At 46.4% G+C, this 20793-nt stretch overlaps 1 protein-coding gene across 4 annotated transcripts in view; it reads right to left on the minus strand.

Annotated features, from left to right (window-relative positions):
* Ankrd6 (ankyrin repeat domain 6) overlaps nucleotides 1-20793 on the minus strand; it is a 158298-nt gene that overhangs the window by 21946 nt on the left and 115559 nt on the right. For 3 of the 4 annotated variants that reach the window (XM_070010854.1, XM_070010857.1, XM_070010853.1), the window contains exons 3-7: nucleotides 12111-12209; nucleotides 6120-6218; nucleotides 5687-5785; nucleotides 1580-1678; nucleotides 543-641 (exon numbers count right to left, since the gene is read on the minus strand). In XM_070010854.1, coding sequence (XP_069866955.1) covers nucleotides 543-641; nucleotides 1580-1678; nucleotides 5687-5785; nucleotides 6120-6218; nucleotides 12111-12209 — 495 coding nt within the window. The remainder of the gene's footprint in view (nucleotides 1-542; nucleotides 642-1579; nucleotides 1679-5686; nucleotides 5786-6119; nucleotides 6219-12110; nucleotides 12210-20793) is intronic. The other variant, XM_070010855.1, reaches the window with a different exon arrangement.

Genomic DNA, 20793 nt, shown 5'->3' on the forward strand with positions numbered 1-20793 from the left:
AACCACAATCTTTTTTAATTTCAGAGTTACGCACTCAAAGTCAGAGAAAGCAATCAACGCATCATTTAGGTATCAATAAAAACCCTAACAATTGCTTTCTTTTATCCAAATGGCTACTGGCAAGCATGCACGTTTCCATGGTTGATTGTACTTCATCTCAGCCTCATTTCAATAGCAGACACAGATTATGACTCCAATTTCTCAGAAATGAGAGCCTCCAGCTGCTGGAAACACAAATTGGTTCTTGAACTTTGAGCACCCCAGAGAACATAACTCAGGAAGTCCAGAGCCTCCCAATTGCCTGGCTTCTTTACAAAGCCACACTCCTCCTTGTGGATTTCCTTATTTAAATAAAATCAAATTATTAACAAAATTTGCCCTTAGGATCTCCAAGAAACCGCTCAAAATTCACATGCAAAGATGTGCATGGGAATGACCCAGAGAAGGCAGGGACACTGCAGCCCAGTGGGACACAATGCAGGCTGGCGGGCAGCTGCTATCCACACCTGGAGCGTGGGGATGGCGAAGACACCTGCACTGACCTGGTTCTTTTCATGGACAGAACAGAAAGCACTGAGGAGGAGCCGAATGATGGGCAAGTGATTATAGCGCGCAGCAACGTGCAAACAGGTGTCGCCTGCCTGTGGACAGAAAGCACGGTCAGCAGTCACAAGACATAGCTGAAAAGAAAATCATTTAGAAGCTGCTAAACTATTGTATATTCCTTTTTAATTTGTTGTGCCAGTACTGGGGCTTGAACTCAGGGTCTGGGTGCTGTCCTTGAACTTTTTTTTGCTGAAGGCTGGTGCTCTACCATTTGAGCCATAGCTCTATACTTGCCAGCTTTTTGGTGGTTAATTGTAGATAAGAGTCTCATGAACTTTCTTGCTTGAGCTGGCTTCAGACCACACACCTCAGATCTCAGCCTCCTGAATAGGTAGGATTATAGGCATGAGCTACCAGTGCCTAGCCTTAGAATGAATTTGATAAAACTGCTCCAAACAAGGAGACTTCCATGATCTTTTGGAGAAGCTAGTCATTTTCCGGTCAATGTGCCTAAGGCATGGGATTTAAACCGGAAAAAGCCTCTGCGGAGGGAGGCTGTATTCAAGGTTGTATTCAAGGCAGGCGTTCTCAGCTCAGTGCAAGGACACCTCGGTCATCAACTGACTTGCCATTTGAAGATGCTGCCTGTGGAGCCTTGCACGACCTCCCTGCTCGGTGTGGCACCATCACCTCTATGAGAGTCCCACATGGGAATATATGCCACATAGATGGGACGATATGCATTCACGTGGGCAGAGCCTAAGACATTCACAGATTCCCTCGACTATTCTAGACAGTCATATGCTAGAAGAAAAATGGCGATAATATTTCCAATCCTTTCGATTCTTCTCCTCATCTTCTAAATGACTCCTTAGAAAACTAGCAAAAAAAATCCCACAACACATGCATAATTTAGAGCTAGGCCCCAAATACTTCTGACATCTTAATTTCTAGATGTTCTTAGGAAAGTACACTGCAGGGGTTATCTTCCAAGGTGACTTGAGAGAAGGTTGGAGAAGCTGTGTTCACCCACGTTATTTTTGAGGTCAGCGCGGGAACCAGCCAGCAGGAGGACACGCGTGCTCTGCGAGTGGCTGTTCTGGCAGGCCAGGTGCAGGGCTGTGTTCCCTGCCTGAGAGAGGCAGACAGAGGGGGAGACACGTTAGCAGCACACTTCTGCACAGACTTACACACCTTGCAGTGCGGTGGTACTTACTGGGAGGGGGAGGGTGCTCACATTCTGCCTCTTGGGGGGGGCATCCAGCAGGGGGGTTTGGAGCCAAGGATATTGAATGTGGAATCTGAACAGGTGCAGGAGTTCCAGCTATCATTAACCTTCAACTCCTGGGTCTAGGAGGGGATGTGATTGTAGGGTTGCCAACAAACTGTGCAAAGGAACTTATTTTTTAGGAGGTGGAAGCATTCTCTATCTGTGGTAGTGATTATGCAGCAGTATACAATGGCCCAAAGTCACAGTATGATATGCTTTCTTGCATAAAATGGTAAATTGTATGCATGGAAATGCTTTCCCAAAAATCTGACAGGAAAAAAAAAATATGACCAAGGTTGGATGTGACAGCACATGCTTATCATCCTAACCACCACAGGAAGCCTGAAACAGGTGGAAACATGCCTGAAACATGTTCGGGCGAGAAGCAAGACCCTATCTCAAAAATGACTGGCTCATGTTTCTCTGTGTGCATGCATGTGCTTTGTGTGCTTGCTTTTTTTTTGTTTGTGTGTATGCATGTATTAGGTATGCTTGTTTTTTTCTACTTGAATGCATGCATGTGTGTGGGATTTTGCCCACAACTACTCATTTCACTTTATCCGTCAGAGATCTACAAGTCTTTTACCTGCATGTGTGCACAAAACACAAAAGGAAGAGCCTACTGCACTCTAGGATGTATTCAAAAAATTCCCTAACATGTTCCCTATTTTTATGTTCCTCTTACCTATCATCTATGTATCTTTCTAATCCCAATCAAAGTGATATGACTAAAAAAAAAATAACCAGTAAAATACAGGGCTGAAGGTGTAGCTCAGCTGTATAGTACCTACCTAACAAGCACAAAGCTCTGAATTCAAACCCCAGTACCACCACCAAGAACAAAAAAAGGAAGTGATATTCACCAATTCATGTTTCTGATCATGTGCCATCTAGAGGTACTGAGCAGCCACCAGCCTGACAAGCAATGAGCCTGACATCATTGGTGATGGTACCTTGAATAGCCACTCCTTTCCTTCTATGAAGGAACTTTGAGGAACACATGACCAGTAAACAGCAACTCTAATCTGGGTGTAGCAGGGGTGAGAGGGCTGCAGGCAGGGCGGGGAAGGACTATTCTAAAGGGTGGGAGACGTGAAGAAAATGTCCCGAGACACAAAAAATGGTGGGAGAGGGAAGAGAGTTAGATGAGAGTAAAAGAAGGACCACTGTTCTGTCCCTGTTGCTATGAGAACAAGGCTGGCTTGCTTCCCCACACTCTAATAAACCAAGGGAATAAAAGAGAATCACTGAGGCACGTCCTTCTTTATGAAGATTCTGTTCTGCTTTTGTGGGCAGCAGGTGAGGCCCCAAAGTCTTTCTGGCATTGGTGCACACTCTTTCTGACAGGCTCGTTAACATTACATCTGGCTCCTGACTCTACTATTGAAGATCTGCCATAGAAACGAGTGTCCAAAGGCTAGAGATAGTCACTGTCAACCCCTACTGTGATGTGAAACTGTCCACAGACTGTGTGTTTTAGGGGAAATTACCAAATGCTGTTCACAGTCCCCATGATGCTGCCACCCCCATTCTAGCATATCAGCTTCAACACACCATCACAACTAGCGGAGGCCACCATCCCACGATGCCACCCATGCAAGTGCACTGTGGGAAATTCTCTTTCAAACCCTTGCCACTACTCTCTACTAGTTCCTAATCCCAAAAGTACTCATGCTTGTGTGTGTGAGTATGTGAACTTAAGGCCTTGTGCTCTTGCTTGGCCTTTTGGCCAAAGCTCCACTTCTGGCATTTTGCTGATTAATTGGAAATAAAGAATCTCACAGACTTGGTTTTTTTTGCTCTGAACTGTGATCCTTAGATCTCAGACTCCTGAGTAGCTAGGATTACAGGAGTAAGCCCCCTGCACTTGACTAATGCTTTCTTATTTTCAAAATAAAGTGCTTCTTCTCCTGCTTGTGAAAGAAATAACCAGTTCAGTTTGGGAACTTTGGCAAAGGCAAAAAGTAGAAACAAAACCAAAAATCAATCAGCCTCAATTCTCATAAACACTTATCAATATTTTGCTGACATACTTCCAGGCTTATTTAAAATATATACAATTCTATATTAAACACTTTGACAGGTAACTATGAAATTGTACTGCTCTGAAATGTTATTTTGCAACTCAAGAGAGTTCTCTTCAAAATTATTATTTTATTTATATTGTATTTATGATATGCTCATATAATAATTTTAAGTTCCTCTTCATATGTTTTATACCTTATTGTTGTCATAAACATCCGTGTGTGTGTGTGTGTGTGTGTGTGTGTGTGTGTGTGTGTGTGTGTGTGTGTGTACGCGCGCGTGAGCGTGTGCATGGGTGCTTATACTGAATCTTGAACTCTGGGCCTGGGTGTTGACCCTCAGCTTTTTCACTGAAGGCTAGTGCTCTACCATTTGAGCCACAGCTCCACTTCTGGCTTTTTGGTGATAAATTGGAGATAAGGCTTTCACAGGCGCTAGGTGCCAGTGGATCACACCCATAATCCTAGCTACTTAGGAGGCTGAGATCTGAGGAACAGAGTTCAAAGCCAGCCTGGACTGGAAAGTCCGTGAGACTCTAATCTCACGGCGTTAGGCTCAAGTGGTACAGTGCTTGCCTTGAGCTGAAAAGGTAAAAGGTCAGGGGCAGTGCCAAGGCAAAGAGTTCAAGCCTCATGACTGGCCCCCACCTCCACCCCCCAGCCCCCAAAAATGTGTTTCACAGATTTTTTTTTTTGCTTGTCTAGGCTTGGCTCAAACCACAATCCTCATAGCTCACCCTCCTGAGTAGCTAGGATTACAGGAGTGAGTTGCCGGTGCCTGGCTTGCAGGTTTGGTTTTTTTGTTTTTTTTTTTTGTTTTTTTTTTTTGTAGGTCATGGGGCTTGAACTCTGGGCTTAGGAGCTGTCCCTCAGCTCTTCAGCTCAAGGCAAGCGCTCTACCGCTTGAGCCAAAGAGCCACTTCCAGGCAGGTACATTTTTTACCAGCATTTTTTACTGCTCTTTGTATGTGTGGTGCTGGGGATTGAACACGGGGCTTCACGCATGCCACACAGCACTCTACCACTGAGCTTCATCCCCAGCCTTTTTCTCTTTCCTTTCCTTTTCTGTCCTAGGAGGACAGCTACTGGATGCAAACCTAGACCTATTTGTCTAGGGAAGGGGGGTGCCAGAAACAAATAGCAGTTTTACAGGGGTGAGGCCAACACTGGCACCAAGCCCAGCAGAACCATTTTTAAGATTTTTTTTTGTTTTGCTAGTTTGCTGGCCTGGTGTTTGTTCCCATCCTACTGCCTAGCCCAGCCGCTTCTGCGGAAGCCGCCTACCACACTCTTGCTACCATTGGTGATATAAAGTTCTTTGCTGGTAGGTTTTCTTTGCTCCTATACTCTCCCAATAGTGTTAGAGGATGCAGACAATAATTTTTGTGTGTGCCAGTCCTGGGGTTTGAACTCAGGACCTGGATGCTATCTCTGAGTTTTTTGTTTTTTTTCTGTTCAAGGCTAGCACTCTACTACTTGAGCCACAGCTCCACTTCCAGTTTTGGGGGTAGTTAATTGGAGATAAAAGCTTCAAACCATGATCCTCGGATCCCAGTCTCCTGAGTAGCTAGGATTTCAGGCATGAGCCACCGGCACCCAGTGGAAACAGTAATTTGATGTAGGCTTCTGGCAGGAGTGTCTACACTGTTGCTGAGCAAGATCCTGGCCTAGACCATGATCTGCTTCTGCTCTCCTCTGCCAATGACCTTGTGGGTGGACAGGCCCTCCTAGGCTCCACTCATCCCGCTAGCCCTTGCTCTGCTCACTGAGAGACAGAGACAGGTGGAGAGACCCACAGGTATCCTCACCCAGGAAGGGATCACTTCTAGCACCCGCCCAGCCTCACCTTGTTCCTGGCAAGTACGTTGGCTCCAGCTTTAACAAGTAGTTTGGCTGACTGGCTGAATCCATGCCAGGAGGCTTCATGCAGGGCTGTATTCCCATCCTAAGAAACACACAGGGTAGAAAGCACATTACTTGGGGCTGGGGCATAGCTCAGGTAGTGGAGCAATAGCAAGTGAGTGAACGCATCACATACTGTGTTTGAGAAAAAAAGAAAAAAGAAAGCACATTACTTAAGGTGTGAAATCTTCTCATCACAGTCAACTTGGCTCTCCTCAACTGGCTTCAGAGAAAGTTGGGCTGATTTCATCATGATTTGTGAGAGGTAAGAGAGGAATAGCATCTTGGGTACCCCAAAGTAGCCAAAGGGGTGCCCCGAGTCCCCTCTGGCCCCCCAATTCTCGATCTAGGGAGCAAACAGCTGATTCCCGTTTCACCTTGTCCTGTCTGTCCAGGGCACAGCCTTCCTGCACCAGGGCCGCGATGATCTCCGTGTTCCCCACCACTGTGGCCCGGTGCAAGGCCGTCTGGTCCCCCTGCAAAGTGACAGAGAGTCAGGAGCAGCAGGCAGTTCCCCCCAGCACCCCGATATCACCACCAACACAGCTCCTCCACTCAAACATCAGGACGCCTCCTGCCCCTCCACTGAGCACACTGGTTACCTGCAGAAGGGCTTGGCACCAGGGGCCAGGAGACAAGGCACATGGCTGAGCAATGGCTTTTCACAAACCCCTTCAGTCAATTAGCAGCAACAAACCTGGGCCTCAGAGTCAACCTCAACAGTGAGGGCTGGGCCTGGTCCTGTTGCCCAAGGTCAGAAGACTGCCACATGAGGGGAGAGCAGGGCTGGGCTGTGCATGGTGCAGTGAAGCTGTATGTGATGCCAGCGTCCTCATGTCCTGGCTTATGGGAGAGTGCTCTGCAGCTATGTCAATGAGTCAAACACCTGCTTCGATGACAGACGTAGTATTTGTTCACTGATTTGCAGTAGCCAAGAGCAAGGCAAGGGTTTGCTGTTTCAGCTGAAGACTCCAGGGCTGTGGCCTCTCCCTGTGTGTTTGTAAGAAGCATCATCTGGGATTCTGAGGGGCAACATGCTGGCTGATTTATGCTGCAATCTGACCCCTTTTCTCTGAGAATACAATCCTTCAATGTCAACTGTTTTTCTCCTTGAGACAGCAAAGGGATGTTGACTCTTGACCCTAAGTGCACTAGAAGAAAGGGCTGAGCTCCCACAGGTGAGAAGGTCACACGGTAAGGAGAGACTTCTAGGCCTCTAAGCATGTTCTCTCTAACATATACTCAGGAAGTCAAGTTGAGCCAAAGCAAGTCAAGCCTGTGGTACAGGTTTGAAAGGGACGATCAGTAAACAGTGTGGAGATTTTCTGGTGGAAAGAATGAGCACAGGGCCAGGGGACCAGAAGATCTTGGGTTTACATAGCCTTGAAGAAAGAGCTACCTCTGCTAGAGAGTCGTGTCCCTGAGCCTCAGGATCTTCACCTGCAAAAGATTGGGCTAGCCAGGAATGAGGACTCACTCCTGTAATCCCAGCTGTTTGAGAGACAGAGATCAGGAGGATCGTGGTTCAAAGCCAAGCAGGGCAAAAAGTTTGAGATTCCCACCTCAAGTAAAATACTAGACAGGGTGGTACCTGTAATCCCAGCTTTGCAGGAGGTATAAATAGGAGGATTATGGTCAAGGCTGGCCTAGGTAGGAAGATGAGACACTACCTGAAAAGTAACTAAAGCAAAACCTAGGCTGGGGATCAGGCTCAGGTGGTAGATCATCTGCCTAGCATGAGGCCCTGAGTTTAAATCCCAGTAAAACACACACACACACACACACACACACACACACACACACACACACACACACACACACACACACACACACACACACACACACACACACACACACACACACACACACACACACACACACACACACACACACACACACACACACACACACACACACACACACACACACACACACACACACACACACACACACACACACGGTTGGAAATCCTCTCCCTTTCCTTTTTCCAGTCTATGATTCAGTTGGTAAGATTGATATAAAGGAAATCTCCCGAAAAATCATAGACAAGCAAAGAACACACTCCTGGACATTGCCGGTTCTCAGCCCAAGAGAGGCAAGAGAAACATTGTAAGACAGGTAGCAAGCCTGGTACAGTTAGCACATGATTTTCATACTAGCTATGAAGGCCTTAGTAGGACTGTGGTCTGAAGTTAGCTAAAGCAAAAAAAGGGCTTGGATCATGGCTCAAATAGTAGAACACCTGCCTAGCAAGTACAATGCTCTAAGTTCAAACCCCAGTTCTGCCAAAGATAGATAACAGATTTTTTAAAAGAAAGATACAGTACTAACTAAAAATAACCTTAATAAAATGCCAATTATACCTACTAACCTCCTAGGATTTACAACAACAACAAAAAAAAAACAAAACATTTTTTAAGTTACTAAAATGAGAATGAAAGGCTCTAAGAGACAACCACAGCACAAAGAGTTGGCTCAAGTTATCACCTTGGAACTGCTCTCCTTTGAACACAACACAAACCACACACACAGCTTAACACTTGAGACCCTCAGCTGAATTGGCTGGTTAACTGCTGATCACTCTTGGCTCCTACAAAATTAAAAGTTGCTTTTGAGAGATTTCCTCTTTGAAACACACACACACACACACACACACACACACACACACACACTATGTGCTCTAGGGGTTGGGAAGGTGGCTCAGTGGTAGAGTGCTTGTCTTGCATGCATGAGGCCCTGGGTTCAATTCCTCAGCACCACATAAACAGAAAAAGCTGGAAGTGGCACTATGACTTAAGTAGTAGAGCACTAGCCTTAAGCTGAAGAGCTGAGGGATAGTGCCCAGGCCCACAGTTCAGGCCCCACAACTGACAAAAAAATAAAATGTGCTCTACTATGTACTCTAAAATGTAGTCTAATGATTGCAAGCAGCCACTATCTCTATTTCTATATCAATTCTAAAACTTCAAAAAGTTCTGGGAACATACAATTCTTCCACCAGCATTAGTTCAGTGGGTATTTATTAATGCCCTACTAAGCACCAAGTATCATGGCATCTAATTCTCTGACGATATTGCTCTACCTCACCAACTAGGTATCCTGGTTGGGTCAGAATTCAAGTCATCAAGGCCCTGTGAAGCCAATTAACTTTAGCAAATGCAGACAGGGTGGGGGAGAAACAGGTGTCGGAGAGGTTGGAGCGGCCTCATTATGTAAGCTAAGTGCTTAGCACAGAGTCCTGGCCACTGTTTGCTGGATGATTACTTACAGAAGCAAAGGAAAAAGTCTGCAGCCGGAAGCTGGAAGAGCCAACAACCTTACAGTTTGGCACTTTGATGTAGAACATGCTGACCTGTTTGCAAAGGAACAAGTACTGTCTGCCCTCTCTTTTGCTAAGACATCTCAGTTACTCACATAAAAGCTTTGGCTCAACTCTGGGGGAAAAAAAATAAAAAAAGCTTTGGAACCTCTGAGGTCTAAATCTTTGTTTTGAAAGGCTTTTATTTCCCTCTTCAGTGTGGTGGAATACAGAGAGTATTCTAAAGCCAACCTCCTGGAAGAAATCCCAGTCATGCTGGGATGGAAGGCACTCCTTTTTGAGAGGAATTCCTCCCCTTTGAGGACCCAAGCACACATGTTACCAAGGTGAGTGCCCAAACCAAGGTGCTGACCTCTTTTCTCTCTGACTTTCTAGGGCTCCTAGCCTTTCTTCTCTGGTTTCTCTTATTTTTTGCCTCCTTCATATCTTTTACTGTGGCCACAAGTATCTTGCAGTATTTGTGAAGTAGGGGCCAAGTGATTGTTCATTGACCAATCAGAGACAGCATTAGAGCTTCCACTGAGAGTTGAGGGGATTGGCTTGAAGAGAGATAATTTGCATATTCTAAAGAACTGGCTTCCACGGGTTGCAATTCAGAATAGTCCCACTCCTGGCCACTGGAGGTCATTCTTCAACTAATTCTCAGTCCTTACCCTGCCATAAAGATCAGTATCTGTAGTATGTAAAGTTTGTAGTAAGTTCTTCAGGACATTAACATGCTGTGTGTGCATGTGTGTGCACACACACATGTGCACATGCCAGTATTGGCTCTTGAACTCAGGCCTAGGCACTGTCACTCAAGGCTGGAGCTCTACCACTTGAGCCACAGATCCACTTCCATTTTTTTCTGGCTAATTAAAGGTAAGAGTCTCATGGACTTTCCTGCCCTGGCTGGTTGACTTTGAACTGGATCCTCAGATCTCAGCCCCCACTCCCAGGAGCTTCTTTAAAGAACATGAAGAGATTTCTTCTTGGAGCTCATGCATATATTTCAAGGCTGATCATCAATAAAAGCCAAGTATCAGACACTGAATGTTCTACTTTATTTACGCTTAAATAGGTTTTACAGTGTGTGTTATTGTCTTTTGTTTTATTTTAATTTAAATGCATTATCTAAGGCAAGAAAAAGATGCTAGAAAGAAATTCTAAGAAGAAGAAGGACGTGCCTATCTTCAGCCAGAGAAGGCTTTCTTTCTGCCCACCTGTTGTAGTAGCATTTTGGCTGTTTGTGACAATTTCTTCCGATTTTACTTCTGACCCTGCCCAACAGAAAGAGCAGCCATGCTAAGAAATTTGCATGGTGTTTTCTGCATGAGTACACAGGGATCCTCAGAGCTCAGTACCTAAGCAGGGGATGAGCTAGTGTGCCTGTCATTTGAGCCTTGCCACCGTGGCAAACCAGAGCTTTAATCAGAAGACCGGCTGATCTCAACCTGATTATGCCAACAGCACAAGCCCCACCTTTCCTGTGGTCAACATCTCTCCCCTGCCCCTATGTTTCCCTCCTGTCATCTAGGGAGGTGATATGGGCCAGGAGTATAATGTTGGTTATAATGTAGAAAAATATAGTAGTATGACCCAAGGTAAAAATCATCGGTTTAAAGTGAATCAGCATCTTAGGAAAATAACATCCTTACAGGTTCAAGTAGACCAGAGACTTGTGAGCACCACTAGATGGCCTTCTGCCTATGCAGAACACAATGCCATGGTTATTTCTTTGCAGACATTGTTCTCATTTATAAACAGTGTTTGCAAAGTCTTAAGACATTGCACAGAGGTACAAGGAAACTTTAAAGCATTTTGTAAACCATACTCTGAAACTTGACTACTACTTTCTTTTCTTTTCTTTTTTTTGGTTGGTTCTGGGGCTTGAACTCAGGGCCTGCGTGCTACTCTGCAGCTCTTTTGCTCAAGGCTAGTGCTCTACCACTTTGAGCCACAGCTCCACTTCTGGTTTTCCAGTGGTTAATTAGAGATAAGAGTTTCACTAGGGGCTGGGAAATTGGCTCAGTGGTAAAGCTCTTGCCTTGCATGCCTGAGGCCCTGGGTTTGATTCCTCAGCACCACATAAGCAAAAAGAAAAAAGCCGGAAGTGGTGCTGTGGCTCAAGTGGTAGAGCGCTCGCCTTGAGCTGAAGAGCTGAGGAACAGTGCCCAGGCCCAGAGTTCAGGCCCCATGACTGGACCCCCCAAAAAACCCCAAAAACAAAAGAGTTTCATGAACTTTCCTGCCCAGGCTGGCTTTTCTTTTTTTTGGGGGGGGGTGTTGTGGGGCTTGAACTCTGGACCTAGGTGCTGTCCCTCAGCTCTTGAGCTCAAGGTGAGTGCTCTACCACTTGAGCCACAGAGGCACTTCCGGTTTTCTGAATAACTTATTGGAGATAAGAGTTACACAGACTCTCCTGCCTGGGCTGGCTTTGAATTGCAATCCTCAGATCTCAGTCTCCCAAGTAGCTAGGATTACAGGCATGAGCCACCGGTGCACAGCCCAGGCTGGCTTTTGAACCATGATCTTCAGATCTTAGCCTCCTGAGTGAGTAGCTAGGATTACAGGTGTGAGCCACCAGCACCTGGCTTGACTACCAGTGTTATTACAGATGAATCCGGAAGATGTTAAGATGAGGGCAAACGGGGCTGGGAAGTGGCTCAGTGGTAGAGCGCTTGCCTTGCATGCCTGAGGCCCTGGGTTTGGTTCCTCAGCACCACATAAGAAAAAAGCTGGAAGTGGCGCTGTGGCTCAAGTGGTAGGATGCTGGCCTTGAGCTGAAGAGCTGAGGGACAGTGCCCAGGCCCAGAGTTCAGGCCCCACAACCGGACCCAAAAAAAAAAGATGAGGGCAAACTTGCCAAGACTTTGTATTGCTCACAAAATTGCTTATTTCTTAGAGGAATTCTACCACACGGCCAGGCAGGTATGGGGGCTTGCGCCTGTAATCCTCGCTACTTGGGAGATGGAGATTGGGTGATTTTAAGGCTAGCCAGGGTAAAGGAACAAAATTTCTTTTGACAGACAATTTCCAACCCTCAGATCAAATGATGGCTTCTACTCACATCATCCTGCACATCAAGGTCACAGCCAGCCTTCAGCAAGATCTGGACCACAGAAAGATGGCCCTTATTGGCAGCAAGATGCAGAGGGGTCCGGCCATGCTGTTAATGGAAAGCAAACACTGATCTCAGAACATGACATCAAAACCAGCCTTGAGTGAGTAGGAGGCTACTGCAAGGATTGTACAACCATGTTGAAGGACAACATTTCCCCTCATCCCTCTGCTTTGGGAGGCATTTGTTAGCTCTGGCTACTGGCATTGTAATTGATGAACAAGATATGCTGGAAATGTGAAGATTCCCTTGAGCATATACTTTCTCTTCCTCACGTGTAAGTAGCAAAGTGAAAAGTAACTCAATGAGGCTCAGCGCTGGTGGTTCCTACCTATAATCCCAGCCAAGTGGAGGCAGGCATGGGAGGATCAAGTTCCAGGCTACCTGGACAAAATGTTCCCAAGAACTTATCTTTTTTTGTTGCTGTTGTTGGTCATGGGGCTTTAACTCTGGGCCTGAGCACTGTCCCTGAGCTCTTCAGCCCAAGGCAAGCATTCTACCACTTGAGTCACAGTGCCACTTCTGGTTTTCTATGGTTAATTGGAGATAAGAGTCTCATTGACTGTGCGAGCTGGCTTTGAACTGTGATCTTCAGGTCTCAGCCTCCTGAGTAGCTACAGGCGTGAGCCACCAGCACCTGACTCCAAGAATTTACCTTAATAGAAAAAGCTGGCTGTGAAATGGTGGCTAATGCCTGTAATCCTAGTTACTCAGAAGGCTGAGATCTGAGGATTATAGTTCAAAGCCAACATGGGCAGGAAAATCTGTGAGACTCCTCTCTCCAATTCACTACCAGAAACCCAGAAGTGGATCTACATGGCTCAAAATGGTTGAACGCTAGCCTTGAGCAGAAAATATTAGGGATAGCTCCCAGGGCCTGAGTTCAAGCTCCATCACCACCACCACCAACACAGAAAGAAAAAGCTGGGAGTGGTGATATAGATTTGTCATCCTAGCTAACATAAATAGGAGGACGATGGCTCAGGTAGGCTTGGCAAAAGAGTAAGATCCTATCTCAAAAATAACCACGTGCTGGTGGCTCATGCCTATAATCCTAGCTGCTCTGAAAGATGAGATCTGAGAAACTGTGGTTCAGAGCCAGCCCAGGCAGACAAATCTGTGAGAGTCTTATCACCAGATACTGGAAAAACAAACAAAAACCTGGAAATGAAGGTGTGGTTCTCAAGTTGTAGAGAAGCAGCCATGAGGGAAAAAGCCAAAGTGAGAGCACAAAGCCCTTAGTTCAGTACAGTAAGCAAACAACAACAAAAGAGCAAAAGGGCTGGGGGGTGGCTCCAGCAATAGAGCACCAGCCTAGCAAATGTGAAGCCTGAGTTCAAACCTAAGTACTCTCAAAGATACCAAAACGAAACAACAAACAAAACCAAAACAATAGGGCTGGGAAGGTGGCTCAGTGGTAGAGCGCTTGCCTTGCATGCCTGAGGCCCTGAGTTCAATTCCTCAGCACCACATAAGCACAAAGAAAAAAGCTGGAAGTGGTGCTGTGGCTCAAAGGGTAGAGCACTAGCCTTGAGCTGAAGAGCTGAGGGACAGCATCCAGGCCCAGAGTTCAGGCCCCACAACCGGGCCCCCAAAAAACAAAACAAAACAATAAAAAAGAGAAACCATTAATGTCCCTTATGAATACCTAAGACTTCACTTCCCTCTCACCAAAGTGGCCGCTCTTTTTCTTTTTTTAAATATACCAGTGCTGGGACCGAAACTTAGGGCTTAGGCCCTGTCCCTTAGCTTTTTTTTTTTTTTGTCGGTCATGGGGCTTGAACTCTGGGCTTGGGGGCTGTCCCTGCACTCTTCAGCTCAAGGCAAGCACTCTACCTCTTGAGCCACAGCGCCACTTCCTCCCTTAGCTTTTTCCAGTTAAGGTTGACACTATATTACTTGAACCACAGCTTTATTTGTGGTGTTTTGGTTGTTAATTGGAGTCACATGGACTTTCCTACCTGGGCTGGCTCAAATTGTGATCCTCAGATCTCAGCCTCCTGAGTAGCTGGGATTATAGTCATGAGCACTAGCACACATCCTAGAAGTGGCCACTCTTTTTTTTTTTTTTTGCTGGTCGTGGGGCCTGACCTCTGGGCCTGGGCACCATCCCTCATCTCTTCAGCTCAAGGCTAGCGCTCTACCACTTGAGCCATAGTACCACTTCCAGCTTTTCTGCTTATGTGGTGCTGAGGAATCGAACCCAGGGCCCCATGCATGTGAGGCAACACTCAACCCCTGAGCCACCTTCCCAGCCCCAAGTGGCCACTCTTGAATTTGATTATTCACCTTGCCTTGCCTTCCATTATGCCTCCACTCCTTCTGTGTAGCGAAAGACCACAGAAATGTTGATCTGCTCTCAAGCCTATTATTAATGGTATTAAACTATACTGTGTCACCTGTTTTTCTTGTCCAATGTGTATTTTTTAGATCTCAAGACACACATGTGTAGTTCCAGTTTGCTACCTGTTCCACTGATGGGCACCAGCTGCTTCCTGAGGCTTGCCAGCCACATCCTTGCACTCAGTAATGTGTGCACCTGGCTGAGCTACCGCTCAGTTCCGTGGCTGTGTCACTGAGAGCACCATGGCCCCTCCTGCTGGTAGCACATGGGCTCCTGTCATACCAACAGTGACTCCCAGAAAAAAAACCTACAACAGCAACACTCTCCAATGGAAAGTAACTTCTGTCCTGAGCACTGACCTTACCAAGTTCTCATTTCTCCACACTCTAAAGGAGTTACTGGGATGAAGGCTGGAGCATAGTTTAGCCAGAGCCCCGCCTACTTGAATAAGGGTCTCAGTTGCTTCCATCCTGTTTAACATCTGAATAAAGACCTAAGAGTGGGAAGGTTGGCGGTGTGGCTCAGTTGGTAGAGCACTAGCCAATGAGTCAGGTACAGAATTCCAGTCCTGGTCTTGGATCCCAAAAAGAAAATAAAGACCCACAGGCCTTTATCAGTAGTCTATCAAGATGAAGCCGTTTATGATCCCACTAAAGGTAGAGGAAAAACAGAGATAATAGACAATAAAGGATCTTTATTTCTAGCCAGGACATGCTATCAAAGCAGGAGGAGGAGTCGGGAGAGAAAGAGGTCAGAGCTCACTTTAAAATTAGAATTCTTAATTAAGAACAAAGTTCATCCCAAGAAAGTAGGCTATAAAAAGCCTTCATTAAAAAAGGCAAGGTCTGAGATGAGACGAAGTATGACCTTTCTCTGGGGGTGACTAGGCTCAGCCACATGCCACCCTGGGTTCCTTCAATGCCCATGGCTGATCAGGCAGGGCCAGGATTTTCTTCATCTTGTCCTGGCCAAGGATTCATACCTTGACATTGTGTAACTGACCTTTGCAAAGATTCCCAAGGCATCTTGAATCAGGGGAGAGTTCATTCCAGGTGTGAGCCAGTGTGCATGCACTGAGGAAGGTGACAGTCTGGTCAGACACAGTGCCTCTGAACAACCAGAAAATACAGACCAGGCTAGGGACAGGTTCCCCAGAAAGGCCGGACACAGAGCCATGGGCAGTGGCTCGTGGAGAACATTCTCATTTATATCCTCTTAATACTGATGTAGAAGCTAAACCCCAAGAAAGAAGTTTTGTTCAATGTAAAAAGAGAAGGAAAGCCAGGTTCTGGTGGCTCACGCCTGTAATCCTAGCTACTCAGGAGGCTGAGATCTGAGGATCGAGGTTCAAAGCCAGCCCGGGCAGGAAAGACCGTGAGACTCCTATCTCCAATAAACCACTAGAAAACCGGAAGTGGCGCTGTAGATCAAGTGGTAGAGCGCTCACCTTGAGCTGAAGAGCTGAGGGACAGCGCCCAGGCCCAGAGTTCAAGCCCCACAACCGACAAAAAAAAAAGAGAGAAGGAAAGGCTTTTTCTGCTATCAACCAAGTGTTTGTACCCAATGAATATTTGACCCCAGAGTTCACATGCTGAAGCCCTGACCCAGTGCAATGGAATCTGGAGACCAGGCCTTTGCGAGGTGAGCAGTGAGCTCTCTGCATAAGCTATGAAGCTAAGTGTAGGGACTCTCAGATACTGGGAAGGTACAGATCAGCCTGGACAAAAAGCGAGACTCCAAGCTGAGCGCTGGTGGCTCACGCCTGCAATCCTAGCTACTCAGGAGGCTAAAATCTGAGGATCATGGTTTGAAGCCAGCCCTAGCAGGAAACTCTTATCTCCAATTAATTACAGAAAAAGCCAGAAGTGGTGCTGTGGCTCAAGTAGTAGAGTGCTAGCTTTCAGCAAAAGGAGCTCAGGGACAGTGCCCAGGCCAAGAGTTCAAGCCCCAGGACTGGCAAAAAGAAAAAAAAAAAAAAAGACTCCATTTCAACGAAACAAGCAGGGTATGGCAGTGTATGCCTGTCATCCCACCCAAGCGGGAGGCCACAAGTAGGAGGACTGTGGTCTGAAGCAAGCCTCAAGCAAAAATCAAATCCATATCTGAAACATAACCTTTTGCTTGCCTGCCTAGCAAGCACAAGGCCCTAAGTTCAAACCTCGGCACAGGAAGAAAGGAAGGAAAAAGAAAGGAAGGAAGGCGTGTGGGAAGAAGAGAGAGCTTGCTGCCTCTCTGTAGATGAAAAGAGCACAAAGCCAGAAAGCAAAGACTTCACCAAGTAGACAAGGACAGGCTGGGTCTAAACGGGACCCCAGGCAGGGGCTGACTTATGAGGAAGGCTGGAATGCCTCTGAATGTGAGTAGAAAAGGCTAAGGGAGCCAGGCGCCGGTGGCTCACATCTGTAATCCTAGCTACTCAGGAGGCTGAGATCTGAGGATTGCAGTTCAAAACCAGCCCGGGGAAGGAAAGTCCGTGAAACTCTTATCTCCAGTAAACCACCAGAAAACCAGAAGTGGTGCTGTAACTCAAGTGGTAGAGCACTAGCCTTGAGATGAAGAGCTGAGGGACAGCGCCCAGGCCCAGAGTTCAAGCCCCATGATCAACAACAAAAAGAAAGGAAAAAAGAAAGGAAGGAAGGAAAGAAGGAAGGAAGAGCTAAGGGATAGTGCCCAGGCTCTAAGTTCAAGCCCCAATACTGGCATTTAAAAAAAAGGGGGGGGGGAAGAAAAGAAAAAGAAAGGAAAAGCTTGATCCTTTGAGGCATCATGAAGCATTGGTTTGTCCTCAGTTCTATCAGTTACCCTCAAGGCCAGTTCAGCCTGACTCCTCACAGGCTGGTGGTACAGAGAGAGAGACAACAGCCAGTGGCAGTAGCACTAATGCTTACTAGATGATTTTTGCATGCTTAGCAGCATCTTAAAGAGTCTTACAAGCTGCAAGCCTGGCTCTGCTTGTAATCTTAGCTACCAGGGAAGCAGAGATAGGGGTATCTGAGCCGGCCTGAGATGGAAGGGCAGAAGGACAAGTGGGTGGGCAGGCTGGTGGGAGGGGAGAGAAAGAGAGAAAAGAGAGGAAGAAAAGAGAGGGAAAGAAAGAGAGTAAGAAAAAATGAGAAAGAGAAAGAGAGAGAAAAGATAGCAAAGAAATAAAAGATTTGAGAGACTTCGTCTCACTCAACAGTTGGGCATGGTGAAGACTGCCTGCTAGCTCCTGCAATGTGGAGAAGCACAAATAGGAGGTTTGCAGCCTAGGATGGTTTGGACGTAAAGAGAGACCCTATCTCAAAAATAACTGATGCAAAAAAGGCTGGCAGAGTGGCTCAAGTGTTAGAGTACTGGTGTACCAAGTGGGTTCAAGTACTGCCAAAAAAGAAAACCAAGAGTCCTACAAGTGTGAATTCGTTCAGTCCTCCCAAGCACCCCATTAGGTAGATGTTATTGTGAAGTCCATCTTACAGTGAGAAAACTGCAGTAGGAAGAGACTGGGTCATGTATTCTAGCCATGTGGACCCACTCCTTAAGTCAATTGACTCTGCCCCTCATGCTCTTCCCCACCCACATGCTACACTGGTGAGAAGTCTAGAGGGGAGGAATGTCCTGATCTTTTTTTTTTTTTTTTTTGGTCGGTCGTGGGGCTTGAACTCTGGGCCTGGGCGCTGTCCCTGTGCTCTTCAGCTCAAGGCTAGCACTCTACCACTTGAGCCACAGCACCAAGTGGTTTTCTGAGTAGTTTATTGGAGATAAGAGTCTCATGGACTTTTCCTGCCCAGGCTGGCTTTGAACCACGATCCTTAGATCTCAGCCTCCGGAGTAGTTAGGATTACAGGCGTGAGCCACCAGCGTCTGGCAAATGTCCTGATCTTAAGTGCTGCTACACTCTTCAGTACTGAGCCTCAGCCTAAACACTGACCTCTGGGGTTGCATAGAAGTAACTTCATTTCTTTAGAACCTCAAGGATGAGCAGAGGTTTTCTTTTGTGTGTGTGCACACATGTGCCATCCTGGGGTTTGAACTCAGGGCTCGGGTGCTGTCCTTGAGCTTTTGTTGTTCAAGCTCTATCACATTAGCCCCAGATCCACTTCTGGTTTGTTTTTGTAGTTTACTGGACTTTCATACCCTGGCTTCAATCTTTAATCCTCAGATGTCAGCTTCCTGAGTAGCTAGGATTATACAAGCACCCAGTGAGCAGAGATTTTCTATTTTCTCTGCATACCTAACTCACCTGGGAGGTGATGCCTGAGCCCCTCCTCCAGCATCTCCCATCAATGTTCAGGACCAGATATCAACTGTTTTTGTTTTTTGTTTTTTTGTTTTTTGGGTCCGGTCGTGGGGCTTGAACTCTGGGCCTGGGCGCTGTCCCTCAGCTCTTCAGCTCAAGGCTAGCACTCTACCACTTGAGCCACAGCGCCACTTCCAGCTTTTTTTCTTTTTGCTTATGTGGTGCTGAGGAATCAAACCCAGGGCCTCATGCATGCAAGGCAAGTGCTCTACCACTGAGCCACTTTCCCAGCCCCTCAGCTGTTGTTTTTTTTTTTTTTTTATCACTGGTTTTTATCAGTCATGGGGCTTGGGCTCTATCCTTGAGTGCTTTTGCTGAAGGCTATCATTCTACCACATAGAGCCACAGTGCCACTTCCGGTTTTCTGGTGGTTAATTGGAGATAAAAGTCTCAAGGACTCTCCTGCTGAGGCTAGCTTCAAACCACAACCCTTAGATCTCAGCCTTCAAAGTAGCTAGGATTACAGGCGTGAGCCACTGGCACCTGGCTCCAGATACCATTTTTGTTTTTTGCATTTAATTTTATTGTAAAGGTGAGGCACAGCGGGGTTATATAAGCAAGGTAATGAGTACATTTCTTGTGGAACAGTGTGACTCCCTTGTTTTCTCCCACTTTCCCTCCCCCCCAGCTCCCCTAACCCTAAAGTTGTAAAGTTCATTTCCAACATGGTGTCTTGTGAGTATGGCTGTTGCATTAGTTCACCCTTTGTCCTTTGTCTCACCATTTTATTATTCCCCTTATACCAGGTTTTGTATAACTACCTCCTACACTAATGTGTGACAGGTTGAGGACACAGGATGCCTTGAGGAGGGGCCGGGACAACAGCCCATCCCCAACCTGTGGCCCTCAAGCTAAACCTGCAGAGCTGGGCATGTCCAAGCAAGAGCTATTTCTCAGGCTACATTCTTCACCATACTCTCTCCCTACCTGTCAATGCAGAACACCTCAAGTTCTGTACCACCACAACCCAGAGCACTCTCCTCCCCCTGCTTAAAATGGTGCCTAGACAAAAATGACACTGCTAAAATTTTGGCAATGAGAAGAAAATCATTTCTAACTCCATAACCCACTCCTTTGTGTGTGTGTGTGTGTGTGGAGGAGGGCAATCCTGGGGCTTGAACTCAGGGCCTGAGTGCTGTCCCTGAGCTTCTTTGTACTCAAGGCTAGTGTTCTATCTACCACTTGAGCCACAGTGGCACTCCCAGTTTTCTGAATAGTTTATTGGAAATAAGACTCTCACGGACTCAGAGCCTCCCCAGTAGCTAGGATTACAGGCATGAGCCACCAGTGCCCGGCTTAAACTATTGCCTTCTTTAACCCTTTTTCAGGACATCTTTCCTACTGATGCTTTGAAGAGTTAGATTCATAGTTCACAGAAAACCATCTTGCTTTTTGCACCAATATTATGCCTTAAAGCCAGTGAGTTGTTTTTGTTTCTGCAGTACTGAGTTTGAACTCTGGGCTTCATGCACTACTACTTGAGCTATCTCTTCAACTCTGGGTATTTTTACTTTTTTGCCAAGGCCAGCCTGGACCAAAACTCTATTTCCCAGGCATGAAATACTGTGCCCAGCTTATAGGTTGAAATGAAGTCTTGTAAACTTTTTTCCCCTAGGCTGGCCTCAAACTGTGCTCCTCCTCCAAGTTTCCACCTCCAGTGCAGCCAGGATTACAGACATGAGGAACCAACACCGGAAAACCAGTAGTTCTTTAACTCTACTGGACAGCAGGACAACCTGGGGGACTTGAAACACAGATTCCTGGGCCTACCCTCTACAGTTTCTGAATCAGTAACTCTTTGGTGAAGCACAGAAATTTGCATTTCTAACAATTTCCTGAGAAGCAGGCATTTCTAGGTTGTGTCAACATTTTCAGAGCCAATGACTTAAACCACTGGTTTTAATCTATCACCTCTTAAAGAGTATTTATTACAAGAAACCCCAACCAAACAATACCAAAAATCTACCCTTAAAATATATCCCCCTGGGCTGGGAAGGTGGCTCAGTGGT

Source organism: Dipodomys merriami, unplaced genomic scaffold, assembly GCF_024711535.1.
Source record: "Dipodomys merriami isolate MVZ:Mamm:240054 unplaced genomic scaffold, mDipMer1.0.p SCAF_8, whole genome shotgun sequence".
In the NCBI taxonomy this organism is placed as follows: domain Eukaryota; kingdom Metazoa; phylum Chordata; class Mammalia; order Rodentia; family Heteromyidae; genus Dipodomys; species Dipodomys merriami.